At 48.8% G+C, this 15921-nt stretch overlaps 1 protein-coding gene across 5 annotated transcripts in view; it reads right to left on the bottom strand.

Moving 5' to 3' along the window:
* Positions 1-15921, bottom strand: part of LOC123768229 (protein LZIC) — a 101585-nt gene that overhangs the window by 19226 nt on the left and 66438 nt on the right. For all 5 annotated transcript variants that reach the window (XM_045758688.2, XM_069307050.1, XM_045758691.2 and 2 more), the window contains one exon: positions 851-1006. In XM_045758688.2, the coding sequence (XP_045614644.1) occupies positions 851-1006 (156 nt within the window). The remainder of the gene's footprint in view (positions 1-850; positions 1007-15921) is intronic.

Raw genomic sequence — 15921 nt, 5'->3', positions numbered from 1 at the left:
AGAGGTGAAAACTAGCTGTGCAGTACCCCGCACCCCAACCAGTGCAAACTACCCCCTACCCTAAGGCAAACAAGGATGCATGAAACACCCCAGCACACTAAGGGTGGTCAATCACTGAGCAGCAAAAGACCAAGCACAGGTAAATCTCAAGGTGACTTGTGGAAGGGGGCCATAAGCCCCTAGGGCAGTACTTACAGGACACCTAGGGAAGGTGACCCTAGGTGCATGCAGCCTGAGTACTTGTGAAATTACTCCTGGCTCGCGCACCACCAGAGAATTAGCACTACACCACAAGGCACAGAGCTTAAAAAACAGGAAATCAGGAGCCAGAGTCACACAATCGTTGCCATTCACATCAGCCAAAGAACTGGGGTGGATAGCCGGCATGAGGGTCTGGGGCTCCCCCTTCCCTCTCCCAGGGATAGGGGTGGGGGGGAGCTGCTCAGACATCGGCGCGGTGACGTGGTCCCATCATGCTCCTTGGCTCGTTTTCATTTGGTGAGTTCTATCCACTAGTTTGGCTTACAGTAGCAATTTCTTAACCAGAACTGGGGCTTACATTTCTGGGTGCCTGACCTGATCGATGGCAGACATAGAATGCTAACAACCACACAGGGGTGTCTATAGGCCATTGCTCCTCATGCCTCATCTGAGGGGGCCAGGTTCTAGCTCGTGGTCCCCAGTAGGCCTAGAACTCCATTCACACTGACTGATGCCAAAGTTTAATAATGTATATCCATATCAGCCTGGATAGCACCGGGGAGCTGAAGGGACTCTCTCCAGAAAATTCCTTAATTCCTTAAATCTTACCTAATTGTATCTACTCCAGTTGCAATACAAAAAAAAATACCTTCTGCTGTGTGTAAGAATCTAATGCAATCTTGCCAATCTTCTGATCTCTCTCAATCTGAGAAAGCTTCTCTCGCAACTGGTCTGGTTGCTTCTTTGCAAACATCTGGATAACTTCTGGAGTTTTAAAAGCTTGAGATATTGCTGCTTGAATAGCCTGCAGAACCAAAATATGTAATAATCTTGGTGAAGGTACAGAAGGAATAATACAGTACTGTACAGTGGTACCTCCAAAATCAGGACCTCCCTATGATAGATCCCTATTAAAATATGGACAAAATTTGGGCGCCAGATCTCCCCTCCAATTTTTAAATATGGATCACTAAACAAAGTAATTTCCTGCAGATTGCATTATTTCTATTTTTTATATTCTTGTGTTTTTTTTATCATTCACCAGATATCAAAGTTTAAACCAGTGAAAGTGCCAGAAATGTTATTTAAAAAATGGTTATTAGATGATATAATCTAAATTATTATTAAAACTAGTACTTTATATAAAACTTTGAATTAAGAAGAGCATTTTGAGCATAGCAAAGTTTATGGGCCTGGTTCATTGATGTCATGGTCCTATCTTTGATACAAAAGAAAATATAAAGAAACGGGCACCAAAGATCCACCTAGACCTACCGAAACCTGAGCCCTGGCACGATCACCCCAAGAGAACCGAGTGTGCTCCTCCCGGAGTACCAACAAATCAGAAATGGGGAGACAACTAGCAGAAACTGGCGACAAAAAATGAGCCACACAATCCTCTTAAAATAACAGAAGACAGAACGGAGATGAAGACTGCAAGGCCAGGGCCGAAGCTGAATCTAGAGAGAGAGCAAGGATGGCTTGCCGACACATGAGTCGAGAGGTAAAAAACCAGCGTTGAATGTAATGAAACGCCATTTTCTGGGTGAGCCCCGGAGGCTCCCTGGAGCTTATCGGGCTAATGTATGCTATGTTAGACCGAGACATTAGCTATGGAGTTCAGACCCACCAGGGACCAGCGCCAGAACCTGGCCCCTTCAGAGAGGTTTCAGGGAGCAATGGCCCTGGAAAACCCCATATGGTTGGGGGTTTTCCTTATCTGCCATCGACCGGGGTTAGGCACCCAGAAAGGTAGGCGTAACAAAACAAACCCCACATGGTAAAAAACTACAACAAAAAACCGAACAGAGAGGTAGAAAACTCCCTACAATCCCAAGGAAAACAATCAAACAATCAATTTACTGCCGCGCCGGTCGTCCGCGCAGCCCTCCCCTCCCCGGGAGGGGAGGGGGGGGGGGCCCCGGACCTCACCACGCCGGTTGCCGTCAGTTCGGAAACTAGGCTTCAACCAACGCGAAAAATCCCGCCGACCGGATGGGAGGGAGGGTATCCAGGGAGCCTCCGGGGCTCACCCAGAAAATGGCGTTTCATTACATTCAACGCTGGTTTTCTGTGGAGAGCCCCTACGGCTCCCTGGAGCTACATACCCAAAGAGAAGGAAAAAAGGGGACTTACCCGGGAGGCGGCGGCCACAAACTCCTCAACTCGAAGTCGAGACAACTGGCTGCAACCTGCGACCCAAAGCAACACAAGAACGACGAGGAGCAGGGACGTTCACCAAATAACGGGCGGCCAGGACCCTGTTCGACTTCCAAAATCCACGCGCCCGAATATGAGCCCAAGACATATTACCAAACACGGCAGCCAAAGCCGCAAACTTCCTAACGTCATGGGCGCGAGGATAGACCGCAGGCTGGCTAGATTTAATAACCCTGCGGACAACCTGGGAGACCCGAGCCCTGGAACAGGGAACGAGGGAAACCAGATCAACCCAAAGCGCATCCCCAGCCACTCCGGCTGAAGCGCGCAGGTAACGGCGAAGTGCAGCAACAGGACACAACACATGATGCACCCCCGGCCGAACCAACCAAGCATCAATGACCCACGGACCCCTCCGGAAAGCAGCCGTCTCGTTCTTCGCCAGAAAGGATGGAGAAGGCTGCAAACGGACAAACCTACCCCCAGGACCAAAAGAGCAGAAACCCCTGCGCCGGAGGAGAGCATGAAGCTCCTCTACCCGGCCCCCAGAGGCCAATGCCAACAAAAACAAAGCCTTGGAAAAACAATCAGGAACCGAAGGGGCCACCACAAACCGAGGAGAGGAAAGATAGGAGAGCACCCTGTCCAAGGACCAGGACGGCTCAGGCGGCGCATGAGCAGGCCGGAGGTGAAACATAGCACGGGAAAGCTTACGAAACGGGGCGGATGTGACGTCCACCCCGAAAGCTAGCTTGAGCGGCTCCGCCAGCGCCGCACGATACGAGGCGACAGTATTAGGTATCAAATGACGGTCCTGAAAAAGCCAAGTAAGAAAGGACAAAACAACCCGATCCGAAAGAAAAGACAACCTACGGAGAGCCAGAAAATGGCGAAAGGAACGCCAGGAAACTTCATACTGTCGCCTAGACGAAGCTCTCAGGTGGGACACCATCAAAGAAGCCACCTGATCACCATAGAAATGGTGATACACCCGCGTCAAAAAGACCAGACGCGAAGAGCAGAGGAGAAGGTCGAACCAGCCCCGTACCGGATCGGGCCGACCTGCTGAAAGAGGCGGAGCTGTGGGAAACGTCCCGGGTTCGGGCACCGAGCCAAAAGCACCGGAAACCAAGGCTGGGCCGGCCACCAAGGGGCCACGAGGACTACTCTCCCCGGGAATGTCTCTAACCGAACCAGAACCCGAAGCAACAGCTGGACCGGAGGAAAGAGGTACAGGTAACCCCACCTCGACCAGTCCTGCCGAAAGGCATCCACCGCGAACGCCTCACAGTCGGGGAAGGGCGTCACATATATAGGGAGACGCCGGGACCACGCCGACGCGAAGAGGTCCACATCTGGGAGACCGTACGTCTGGCAGATCCAACGAAACGAGTCGTCGTCGACCGTCCATTCCGTGGACAGGGGAAGGAAGCGAGACAGACCGTCCGCCAGAACGTTTGACACTCCCCGGACGTGAACCGCACGGAGAGCCAAACCCCGAGAATCCAGCAGACGAACCACTCGAAGGGACCAACCCCAAAGAGCCAAGGACCGAAGAGAACCCCCGCGGTTCAGGCAATGAACCATCGGAGAACAGTCCGAATGGAGGCGAATGGTCGATTCCCGAGCGACCCGAATCCTCCGAAGCGCGAACCAGACAGCCGCGAACTCCTGAACCGTGCTGTGAGCCCGATGGAAGGACGGACCCCACCGTCCCTGGCCTGCCTGGTGAGCACTGGTCACAAAGCCCCAGCCGAGAGACGACGCGTCCGTGAACACATCGAGCGAGGGCTCGGGAAGGCGCCAAGGCACCAAACCTCGAAAAACCCGAAGAGGAAGTCGGTGACGCAGCAACCGACATAAGACCCCCAGAGGGCGAACCCAACGATCGCGAGAGAGGCGGAAAGGACGTCCCCGAAGGAACCAAAACAGACGCCGAAGCCAAACCCGACCCGGCGGGTAGACTAGCATGGCGAAGTTCAGACTCCCGCACAACCGCTCGAGCAACCGCCGAGTGACCCGGGACCCCCTCAGAAACAGCAAACGGCGGTCCCGCAGCCGCCGCAACGCCACCGGAGGGAGAGACAAGGAAGCGGTCCGAGAATCCCAAACAAGACCCAGCCAGGTCCGAACCTGGGACGGAACCAGATGGGACTTCCTCCAGTTCACCAGGAACCCGAACCTGGCGAGCTGGGAAAGAACCATATCCCTGGCGAGCAGACAAGCTGACCGACTGGGAGCCCACACCAGCCAGTCGTCGAGGTAGGCCAAAACCCGAATCCCTAGAAGACGCAGACAGGTCACCACAACTCGGGTCAGACGCGTGAAAACGCGAGGTGCCAGATTCAGGCCAAAAGGTAGGCATCGAAAACGGTAAGCGTGACGCCCTACCACGAAGCCTAACCAGTCCCTGAACCCCGGATGAATAGGAATGTGCCAATACGCGTCCTTGAGGTCCAGGGACACCATCCAGGCACCCGGCTCCAACAGAAGCCGGACCTGAGACAGAGTAGTCATCCGAAAGGGGCAAGGAATCCAGGGGTTCAGACGGGACAAGTCCAGAATGAACCTCAGATCCGCACAGTCCCATTTCGGCACTGGAAACAGGCGGGAAACCCACCTGAGGGACGTAGCCGTTTCGACCACGCCCAAGCGCACCCACTCCAAGATGACTTGACGAAGCGCAGGAGAAGAGACCTGCCCTGTTAGCCCCGAACCTCCCAAAGGAGGACGAGTCGCCCAACGCCACCGCAGGCCGGATGACACGACCGAAAAGGCCCACAAATCGTGGGACCAAGCGTGGGCAAACAGAGCGAGCCTCCCCCCCATCGCCCCGTCAATGGGGCAAACCGTGAAAGGGCCGACGCCCCTTACGAGAACCCAACCGTCGAACAGGGCGATCACTGCGCCGACCAGACGACGCTGGCCCCGAAGGGAACAGTGGCTCAGAAACTGGCACCAATGGCCCACCTCGACCAGCGGAACCCGAAACCCTGGCATGACCCCTCCGAAACTGCCGAGAACGACCGCTCCGGAGAATCAACAAGTCCGCCATAGGACGACAACTAGCCGAAGCCGCATGCAGAAACTGGGACACTGCAGACTCTGCAAACAGCAACGGACAAAATGGAGACGAAAACCTAAGAGCCAGGGCCCAAGAGTATTCCAAAGAGAGGGCGAGCACAGCCTGACGGCACGCGAGGCGAGAAGCAAAAAACAGAGACACCGCTTCCTTCAGGATGGGCGCAAAGAGCTTCAACAGTGCAGCCGACGCCCTAGCTGCCGAAGAAAGCGCCCCGGACGAAGGCCCTTCACTCAACGCTCCCACATCCTCCTCGAGCCAAGCAGAAGAGAGCTCGAGAAGGGAAAAGAAACGCAAGACCGAAGCCAAATGCCCACGGGAGCGCAACTCCTCCGCAACCAAGGAAGCCGAAAGCTGAGGAACCTGCACGTGAAGCTGGAAAAGGCCAACATCCCGAGAAAGCACAGGAGCGAATAAGCACGCATTAAGGTGCTCAAACTCGCCCCCCCAGGTAAACCTGCATAAAAGTAGCAGTCTCCCGCCAATCAAGCGCGTGGGTCCGACAGAACCCATGCCACGCCCCCAACGAAAAGAAAGAGCAGTCTGCTAGCCAGGAAGACCCCGGAACCTCCAAACGCACCCAAAAACAGGAAGAAGAACCGAACTGAAACGAGGACGGATCCATTGGGGAGGCATAACCCGGGTCTCGCAAGAGGTATGCAGCAAGAGCTTCCCGTGCTACCTTCGCGGAGAGACGGGAAGTAGCAAACCCCTGTAAAGACGGAGCCGAGGTACCCAAAGGCGCCCGGAACTGAACCCGGGGAGGAGCCGAACCCAAATCATACTCATACAGGGAGGGAGGGTAAGAAAACCCCTCCCCCTGCAACAATAAACCCCGTGGGGAAGGCAAAAGCACCCAAGCGGGGTCACAGATAGGTCACAGATATTCACAAATAGTGAATAGTGAAAAAGGTGACACCCCTAAGGTCAACACTTGCAGCAGAGGAGCTCCAGCATATTTCAACAATCCTAAGTATTGTAGTACAGGTTGATGGTAGTGAGTGGTGTCCCAGAGAACATAAAGGTATAGTGCTCTTGAAAAATAGGTGAGATAACAGGAAAGTGCTAAGGGAAGTGAAAAATAGGATGAGAAAAAGTTGCCCTAGTGTTTACAGTGCAGAGAAGAACATTCAAGATGGCCACTGGCAAGGGGAAAAACAAAACAGAGCTTGATTTTGAGGGATTCAATGAAGAAAGCATTGATATTAGTAGTCTACATAACAAGTTGGTAAATTTAGATACTATAGTGAACTCTCATGTAGAAATAATTAGTAAATTGAAAGAAAGTAATGACCATTTGAATAGCAAAGTTTTATGTCTTGAGGGTTTAGTGAAAGATTTGCGCAAGGATAAGAATCAATTGGAAACAAATTGCAAAGCCATGGAAGAAGAAAATAAACTCTTAAAAATAGCTTTGGAAGAAGTTAAAGTAAATTTAAACATAAATGACTACAATAGGTTAGGCAAGGAAATTCAACAGGAGAAACAGCTTTTGTCAGCACAGATGGAGGAAGTTACACAGGGAATAGAACAGTGCAAGAAAGATATGCAACTCACTTATGCACAAGTGGCCAAGGAGAAGGAAAAAATAGAAGAAGCAGTAAAGGAAGTCAAACACTGCAGCAACCAAGATAAAACAAACATTAGGCTAGAAGTGAGGAAAGAATTGGCATCTAACCCGAAGTTGGTGCAAAACACAGTTGATCGGAGTAAGTCCCTGATCATTTTTGGCTGCAAAGAAAAGGCGATAACATCTAGGTCAGAAAGAGCTGTAGAAGAAGCTAAAGTAGTAGATAAAATTGTTGGCCTCGTGGAAGGTCTTACAAACAGAGAGAATGTGTGCGACTACAGGAGAATAGGCAGGTACGTAAAAGGGAAAGATCGACCTTTGAGGATCACCCTAAACGGTGCCAAACAGATGGAAGAAGTACTAAGGAATGCTAGAAAATTGCAAAGGGATGAGGATGAGAAAGGGTGGTCGTTAAGACGAGATCTTTCAAAAGAAGATAGAGAGAAGCTGAAACTGAACCTCGCCGAGGCAAAACATTTAAATGAGAGCAGGAATGAAGAAGAAATAAATTCTTTTTTCTACAAAGTGATAGGGGTAGGCAAACCAGTAAAGTGGTACATAAAGGCAAACCAACAAAATCAATAGAGAGAGGGGGAACAAGTTCCTGAAGATTGCATACACCAACATAGATGGAGTGAGATCGAAGATACTGGAGTTAAGTGATGTAATACAGCTGCAGACACCAGACATTGTTGCACTCACGGAGACAAAACTTGAAGATGTAATTTTAAATGAGGTCATATTCCCAAGGGGCTACTCAATTTGGAGACGGGACAGAAAAATTAGGAAAGGCGGTGGCGTTGCTGTGCTGGTAAAAGAACACCTAAAGGTGAAGGAAATAATGACTGCCAATCCACAAGAAGTTGACATAATAGCACTAGAGATCTGCTATGAGGATGATAAACTAATGATGATAAATGCATATAGTCCACCGCCAAGCAGCACATGGTCAAAGGAGGAGCTAGATAGTAAACGTGAAGGTCTTATAACAATAATGAGAGAGATTATAGCGAGAGCGGATAACGATAGATCACGACTGTTGATAGTCGGTGACTTCAACTTGAAATCCATAGACTGGGAAGCATATGAAGCTAAAACAGAAGATTTTTGGACCTGTAAATTTGTAGACCTCATCCTGGAAACATTCTTGTATCAACATGTTAAACAAGCTACGAGGATGAGGGAAGGGGACGTTCCCTCCATGCTAGATTTGATATTTACCAGGAAGGAGGAAGAGATATTTGACATTCAGTACCTTCCTCCCTTGGGTAAAAGTGACCATGTCTTTTTGGGAATAAAGTATGCAATGCGTTATAAGCTGGAAGAAAATAAGGAGGTTGAAGCAGTTGAAAAACCAGACTTCAGGAGAGGACATTATGGTGACCTTAGAAATTTTTTTAGTGAGTATAATTGGACAGACTTGATGCTAGGCAAGGAAGTGAATGAGATGTATGGCAAGTTTTGTGAAATATATGATAAAGGCACAAAAAAATTTATACCAAAACAGAGATGCAGAACTAGGAAACAGGATTGGTTCAATAGAAATTGCGAGAGGGCTAGAGACCGAAAGACACAAAAATGGAATCAATACAGGAAGAGGCCGAACCCCCAAACATACCAGCGATACAAAGATGCGAGAAACAACTACACGGCAGTGAGGAGAGAGGCAGAAAGAAATTTTGAAAAAGGGATTGCGGACAAATGTAAAACAGAACCAGGTCTATTCTATAAATTCATAAACAACAAATTGCAGGTAAAGGATAATATTCAGAGGTTGAAAATGGGAAATAGATTCACGGAAGATGAAAAGGAAATGTGTGAAACACTAAACGAAAAGTTCCAAAGTGTGTTTGTACAAAATGAAATCTTTAGGGAACCAGATACAATAAGAATTCCAGAGAACAACATAGAACACATAGAGGTGTCTAGAGACGAAGTGGAAAAAATGCTCAAGGAGCTCGGTAAGAACAAAGCAGCTGGCCCAGATGGCGTTTCACCATGGGTTCTGAGAGAATGTGCATCTGAGCTCAGCATTCCACTTCACCTGAACTTTCAGGCATCCCTGTGTACAGGAATCGTAGCAGACGGGTGGAAACAGGCTAACATAGTTCCAATCTACAAAAGTGGCAGCAGGGAAGACCCCCTCAATTATAGACCTGTATCATTGACAAGTGTAATAGTGAAAGTATTGGAAAAACTAATCAAAACTAAATGGGTAGAACACCTAGAGAGAAATGATATAATATCAGACAGACAGTATGGTTTTCGATCTGGAAGATCCTGTGTATCGAATTTACTCAGTTTCTATGATCGAGCCACAGAGATATTACAGGAAAGAGATGGTTGGGTTGACTGCATCTATCTGGACCTAAAAAAGGCTTTCGACAGAGTTCCACATAAGAGGTTGTTCTGGAAACTGGAAAATATTGGAGGGGTGACAGGTAAGCTTCTATCATGGATGAAAAATTTTCTGACTGATAGAAAAATGAGGGCAGTAATCAGAGGCAATGTATCAGAATGGAGAAATGTCACAAGTGGAGTACCACAGGGTTCAGTTCTTGCACCAGTGATGTTTATTGTGTACATAAATGATCTACCAGTTGGTATACAGAATTATATGAACATGTTTGCTGATGATGCTAAGATAATAGGAAGGATAAGAAATTTAGATGACTGTCATGCCCTTCAAAAAGACCTGGACAAAATAAGTATATGGAGCACCACTTGACAAATGGAATTTAATGTTAATAAATGTCATGTTATGGAATGTGGAATAGGAGAACATAGACCCCACACAACCTATATATTATGTGAGAAATCTTTAAAGAATTCTGATAAAGAAAGAGATCTAGGAGTGGTTCTAGATAGAAAACTATCACCTGAGGACCACATAAAGAATATTGTGCAAGGAGCCTATGCTATGCTTTCTAACTTCAGAATTGCATTTAAATACATGGATGGCGATATACTAAAGAAATTGTTCATGACTTTTGTTAGGCCAAAGCTAGAATATGCAGCTGTTGTGTGGTGCCCATATCTTAAGAAGCACATCAACAAACTGGAAAAGGTGCAAAGACATGCTACTAAGTGGCTCCCAGAACTGAAGGGCAAGAGCTACGAGGAGAGGTTAAAGGCATTAAATATGCCAAAACTAGAAGACAGAAGAAAAAGAGGTGATATGATCACTACATACAAAATAGTTACAGGAATTGATAAAATCGACAGGGAAGACTTCCTGAGACCTGGAATTTCAAGAACAAGAGGTCATAGATTTAAACTAGCTAAACACAGATGCCGAAGAAATATAAGAAAATTCACCTTCGCAAATAGAGTGGTAGACGGTTGGAACAAGTTAAGTGAGAAGGTGGTGGAGGCCAAGACCGTCAGTAGTTTCAAAGCGTTATATGACAAAGAGTGCTGGGAAGACGGGACACCACGAGCGTAGCTCTCATCCTGTAACTACACTTAGGTAATTACACTTAGGTAATTACAGGGGGCCCAAGGCAGAGCCGTCCTCCAAACCCTCTACCCCTGAAGAAAAGGTAGAGTCCAAGGGAAAGGCAGACAAGAAGGGGGCCTGCTGGTGGGACCCAGAAGCCTCGGCAGGAGGAACCGGCTCAAATGCCTCCGTCCCCGACCCGGATGGGGCAGCCCCCGAAGCAGCCCGAGTCTCTCCACCAACTAAATCCTGTGCCAAGGCCGAAAACCGCATACGTTTCGGAGCCGGACACAGGGGAGGAGGTGCAGGAAGAACCACAGGGGAAGGACCAGAGGGCGTAGGAGTCAAAGCCATAGCAACCAACGCCCCCAGGTCAGGGTCCCTAAAGCCAAAACGGGGCAGCCTCGGGGCATCCAGGCGGGAAACCGACCTAGCGCGTTGCAATAACCTAAATCTAACATGCAACGCTGACATGCAACGGTGCTGCCTCGTGGGCCCACGAGGCAGCACCTCCACCAGGCAACCAAAAACAAAACAAAAGAAAAACCCCGCAAAAGTACACCATCCCCAGAGCAACAGGAACCGGTCGCCGCTTAGGTGGCAGGCCGCGCAACACCTTGACGCCCTAGCCAGCACAAAACCACTCCCTACCCAAGGCCAAACAAGGGCCCCAAGCCCCAGCTGGCCCCAAGGGCGAGGCAAATGCCGAGCAGCAAAAACCTCTACGGGAGCGGTTCCCGAACGCCCCAGAGAAGATAACCCTGACACGCAAGGGCAGTACTCACAGGGCGCCTAGGGAAGGAAGCCCTAGGCGCATGCAGCCCCGGCACTGATGAAGTACTCCTGGCCACCGCACACCACAACAACAGCAGAGAACGCCACACGAGGCAAACACCGCCAATTAATTTGAGGCCAGAGAAGCGTCTATCCCGGTTGAAGCCTAGTTTCCGAACTGACGGCAGCCGGCGTGGTGAGGTCCAGGGCCCCCCCCTCCCCCTCCTGGGGGGGGGAGGGCTGCGCGGACGACCGGCGCGGCAGTAAATTGATTGTTTGATTGTTTTCCTTGGGATTGTAGGGAGTTTTCTACCTCTCTGTTCAGTTTTTTGTTGTAGTTTTTTACCATGTGGGGTTTGTTTTGTTACGCCTACCTTTCTGGGTACCTAACCCCGGTCGATGGCAGATAAGGAAAACCCCCAACCATATGGGGTTTTCCAGGGCCATTGCTCCCTGAAACCTCTCTGAAGGGGCCAGGTTCTGGCGCTGGTCCCTGGTGGGTCTGAACTCCATAGCTAATGTCCCGGTCTAACATAACATACATTAGCCCGATAAGCTCCACGGAGCCGTAGGGGCTCCCCACAGAAAAACATAGATACAGTACCGTCTTCCAAAGGATCAGCACAAGCAGCTTTAGCCGGGCAGCCGAAACCAGAACCCCAGCTGAAGGCCCCCACTCAACACCCCCACATCCTCCGAAAGCCAGTCTGAAGCCAACCCCTGAAGACCAAAGAAGCGCAAGACCGAGCCAAATGACCACGAACTCGGTGATCATCAGCTGCCAATGCAGTCAAAAGAGTGGGAACCTAAGCATGTCATTGCACCAGACCCACATCACAAGAAAGTGCAGAGGCACTCATTGAGGAACTCAATTGAGCCCCCAAGAACACCTGCAACACCGAAGACACCTCTTGCCACCCAAGCGTGCAGGTCCGACAAACCTGCGCCAAGCTCCCAATAAGAAAAAAAGGGCAGTCTGCAGCCAGGAAGATTCCGGAACCGTGGGTGTACTGCACCCAATATGGGGAAAAGGAACCAAACTCAAACAAAGACAGATCCATTATAGAGGCATAACCCGTGTCTCGCAGGAGGTAATCACCAAGGGCCTCACAAACCTCTGCCGGGGAAATCCGATTGGAAGGAAACCTCCAGAAGCACGTATCCAAGTAACCTAAAGGCACACGGAAACAAACCCAAGGGGGAGCCGCACCCAATTCAAATTCAGACAGGAAAGGCGGATATGAAACCCCCGGCCCTGCAACAATAAACTCTACCCAAAAGGCATAAGAGTCCAGGCAGGATTAAAAGGAGCCCAAGCGCTATAAACAGACTCCCCCTTAGCCCCGAGAAACCTCAACACAGGCCCTGGGGCAGAACCCTCATCCCTACCACCCTTGATGAAAAGGCGAAATCCTGGGGAAAAGCTTCAAAGAAGAGAGCCTGCTGGGCTGACTCCGAAGCCTCAGTGGGGAAATCGGGCTCAACAACCTCTGTCCCTGAATCAGAAGGGGCATTTCCGGAAGCCACCTGAGCCTCATCCCAAGCTAAACCCAGCCCCGACTTCGAAACCTTCAGACGTTTGGAAGCCGGAAGCAGGGAGGAAGGAGCAGGGCAAATCACACCCACCTGGGAAGGAAGCAAGGGTGCAAACGAAACCACGGTTGAAGTTAACACTGCCCCTAAATCCTGGTCCCTAAAACCCAAGCGGGGCAGCTCTGGGGCTTCCAACCGGGCAACCAACCTGGCTCGTTGCAACAAAGGAAATTAGCATGCAATGCAGTCGCTGCCTGCAGCGACTGCGTTGCATGCTCAGACAATGGGTAAACATCCTCAGACAATGGGTAAACTGAATGACAAATGGGGGAACAAATCCCGTAAGACTCAGGGTCGTAGGTGTCACTGATCAAACAGGCAGCATGACGGAGGAAGGATGGGTGATCGTCACCGCGAGGCAGGGGCAACAAACAACCTTCAGTATCACACAAGGTGAGACAGGACTCGGAAGACGCATCCATGGTACCCCCGGACCCAATGGGGTTTTTCCAGGGCCTGTAGGGTACGTTAGCCCTGCGGGAAGCCCAGACACTGGGGTTAGCTAAACCGGTATACCCTGTTTGTTAGCAGGAAAACTGACAACCAGTAGATGCCGTGAAACCTCGGGGCAACAAAAGAAGACCACCAACACAACCTAAGCAGGCCTAATGGGAAGCTAGGCAGACCTCCTTTGCCAATCACAAGAGAACACGTTAAAAAACAAAACAAAACCCCTTGAAGCAACACGCACAAACAAACTGGCCGCCAGAGAGAATCGCTGGCCACCGAGAATACAGGCTGTGCCAGCCGCAGTGCGGCACTCCCAGCAAAACCCACTTCCCTACCCGGGGCAAGACAGGAAACCCAAAACCCCCGACATACCCAAAGGGCGAGAACAATGCCAAGTGATGAAACCCTCCAACGGAAGAGAGACCCGAACATTCCAGGGAAGATAACCCTGGAATGCAAGGGAAGTAGTTACATGGCACCTAGGGAAGGCAGTCCTAGTAGGAAGGGCTTACCTTCCCTAAGCCCTAGGGAAGGTAAGAAGGAAGTTACCTTCCTTCTTACTCCTTCCTTATTAAGGAAGGACTTACCTTCCCTAAGCTTCCCTGGGGCTTAGGGAAGGTAAGGGCTTCCCTGGGGCTTAGGGAAGCCCTAGGGAAGCCCAGTATACTGAGAACACCTAGGCCAACACACCACCATACACACAGTCATGAGGTCATATTCCCAAGGGGCTACTCACTTTGGAGACGGGACAGAAAAATTAGGAAAGGTGGAGGCGTTGCTGTGCTTGGTGAAAGAACACCTAAAGGTGAAGGAAATAATGACAGTCAATCCACAAGAAGTTGACATAATAGCACTAGAGATCTGCCATGAGGATGATAAACTAATGATCAGAAATGCATATAGTCCACCGCCAAGCAGCACATGGTCAAAGGAAGAGCTAGATAGTAAACGAGAAGGTCTTATCACAATAATGAGAGAGATTATAGCGAGAGCAGATAACAATAGATCACGACTGTTGATAGTCGGCGACTTCAACTTGAAATCCATAGACTAGGAAGCATTTGAAGCTAAAACAGAAGATTTTTGGACCTGTAGATTTGCAGACCTCATCCTGGAAACATTCTTGTATCAACATGTTAAACAAGCTATGAGGATGAGGGAAGGGGACATTCCCTCCATGCTAGATTTAATATTTACCAGGAAGGAGGAAGAGATATTTGACAATCAGTACCTTCCTCCCTTGGGTAAAAGTGACCATGTCTTTTTGGGAATAAAGTTTGCAATGCGTTATAAGCTGGAAGAAAATAAGGAGGTTGAAGCAGTTGAAAAACCTGACTTCAGGAGAGAACATTATGGCAACCTCAGAAAAATTTTTAGTGAGTATAATTGGACAGACTTGTTGCTAGGCAAGGAAGTGAATGAGATGTATGTCAAGTTTTGTGAAATATATGATAAAGGCACAAAAAAATTTATACCAAAACAGAGATGCAGAACTAGGAAACGGGATTGGTTCAACACAAATTGTGAGAGGGCCAGAGACCAAAAGACACAAAAATGGAATCAATACAGGAAGAGGCCAAACCCCCAAACATACTAGCGATACAAAGATGCAAGAAACAACTACACGGAAGTGAGGAGAGAGGCGGAAACAAATTTTGAAAAAGGGTTTGTAGACAAATGTAAAACAGAACCAGGTCTATTCTATAAATTCATAAACAACAAATTGCAGGTAAAGGATAATATTCAGAGGTTGAAAATGGGAAATAGATTCACGGAAAATGAAAAGAAAATGTGTGAAACACTAAACAAAAAGTTCCAAAGTGTGTTTGTACAAAATGAAATCTTTGGGGAACCAGACACAATAAGAATTCCAGAGGACAACATAGAGCACATAGGTGTCTAGAGACGAAGTGGAAAAAATGCTCAAGGAGCTAAGTAAGAACAAAACAGTTGGTCCAGATGGAGTTCCACCATGGGTTCTGAGAGAATGTGCACCTGAGCTCAGCATTCCACTTCAACTAATTTTTCAGGCATCCCTGTTTACAGTTGTGGCTGATGTGTGGAAAAAGGCTAACATAGTTCCAATCTACAAAAGTGGAAGCAGGGAAGACCCCCTTAATTATAGACCTGTATCATTGACAAGTGTAACAGTCAAAATATTGGAAAAAATAATTAAAACTAAATGGGTAGAACACCTGGAGGAAAATGATACAATATCAGACAAACAGTATGGTTTTCGATCTGGAAGATCCTGTGTAATGAACTTACTCAGTTTTTATGATCGAGCCACAGAGATTTTACAGAAAAGAGATGGTTGGGTTGACTGCATCTATCTGGACCTAAAAAAGGCTTTCGACAGAGTTCCCCATAAGAGGTTGTTCTGGAAACTGGAACATATTATAGGGGTGACAGGTAAGCTTCTATCATGGATGAAAAATTTCCTGACAGAAAAATGAGGGCCGTAATCAGAGGCAAGGTATCGGATTGGAGGAATGTCACGAGTGGAGTACCACAGGGTTCAGTTCTTGCACCGGTAATGTTCATTGTCTACATAAATGATCTACCAGTGGGAATACAGAATTATATGAACATGTTTGCTAATGATGCTAAGATAATAGGGAAGATAAGAAACCTAGATGATTGTCATGCCCT

Source organism: Procambarus clarkii, chromosome 59 (genome assembly GCF_040958095.1).
Source record: "Procambarus clarkii isolate CNS0578487 chromosome 59, FALCON_Pclarkii_2.0, whole genome shotgun sequence".
NCBI classification, from domain to species: domain Eukaryota; kingdom Metazoa; phylum Arthropoda; class Malacostraca; order Decapoda; family Cambaridae; genus Procambarus; species Procambarus clarkii.
Note: the sequence above shows the minus strand (reverse complement) of the source record. Positions and strands in the feature narration are given on the sequence as shown.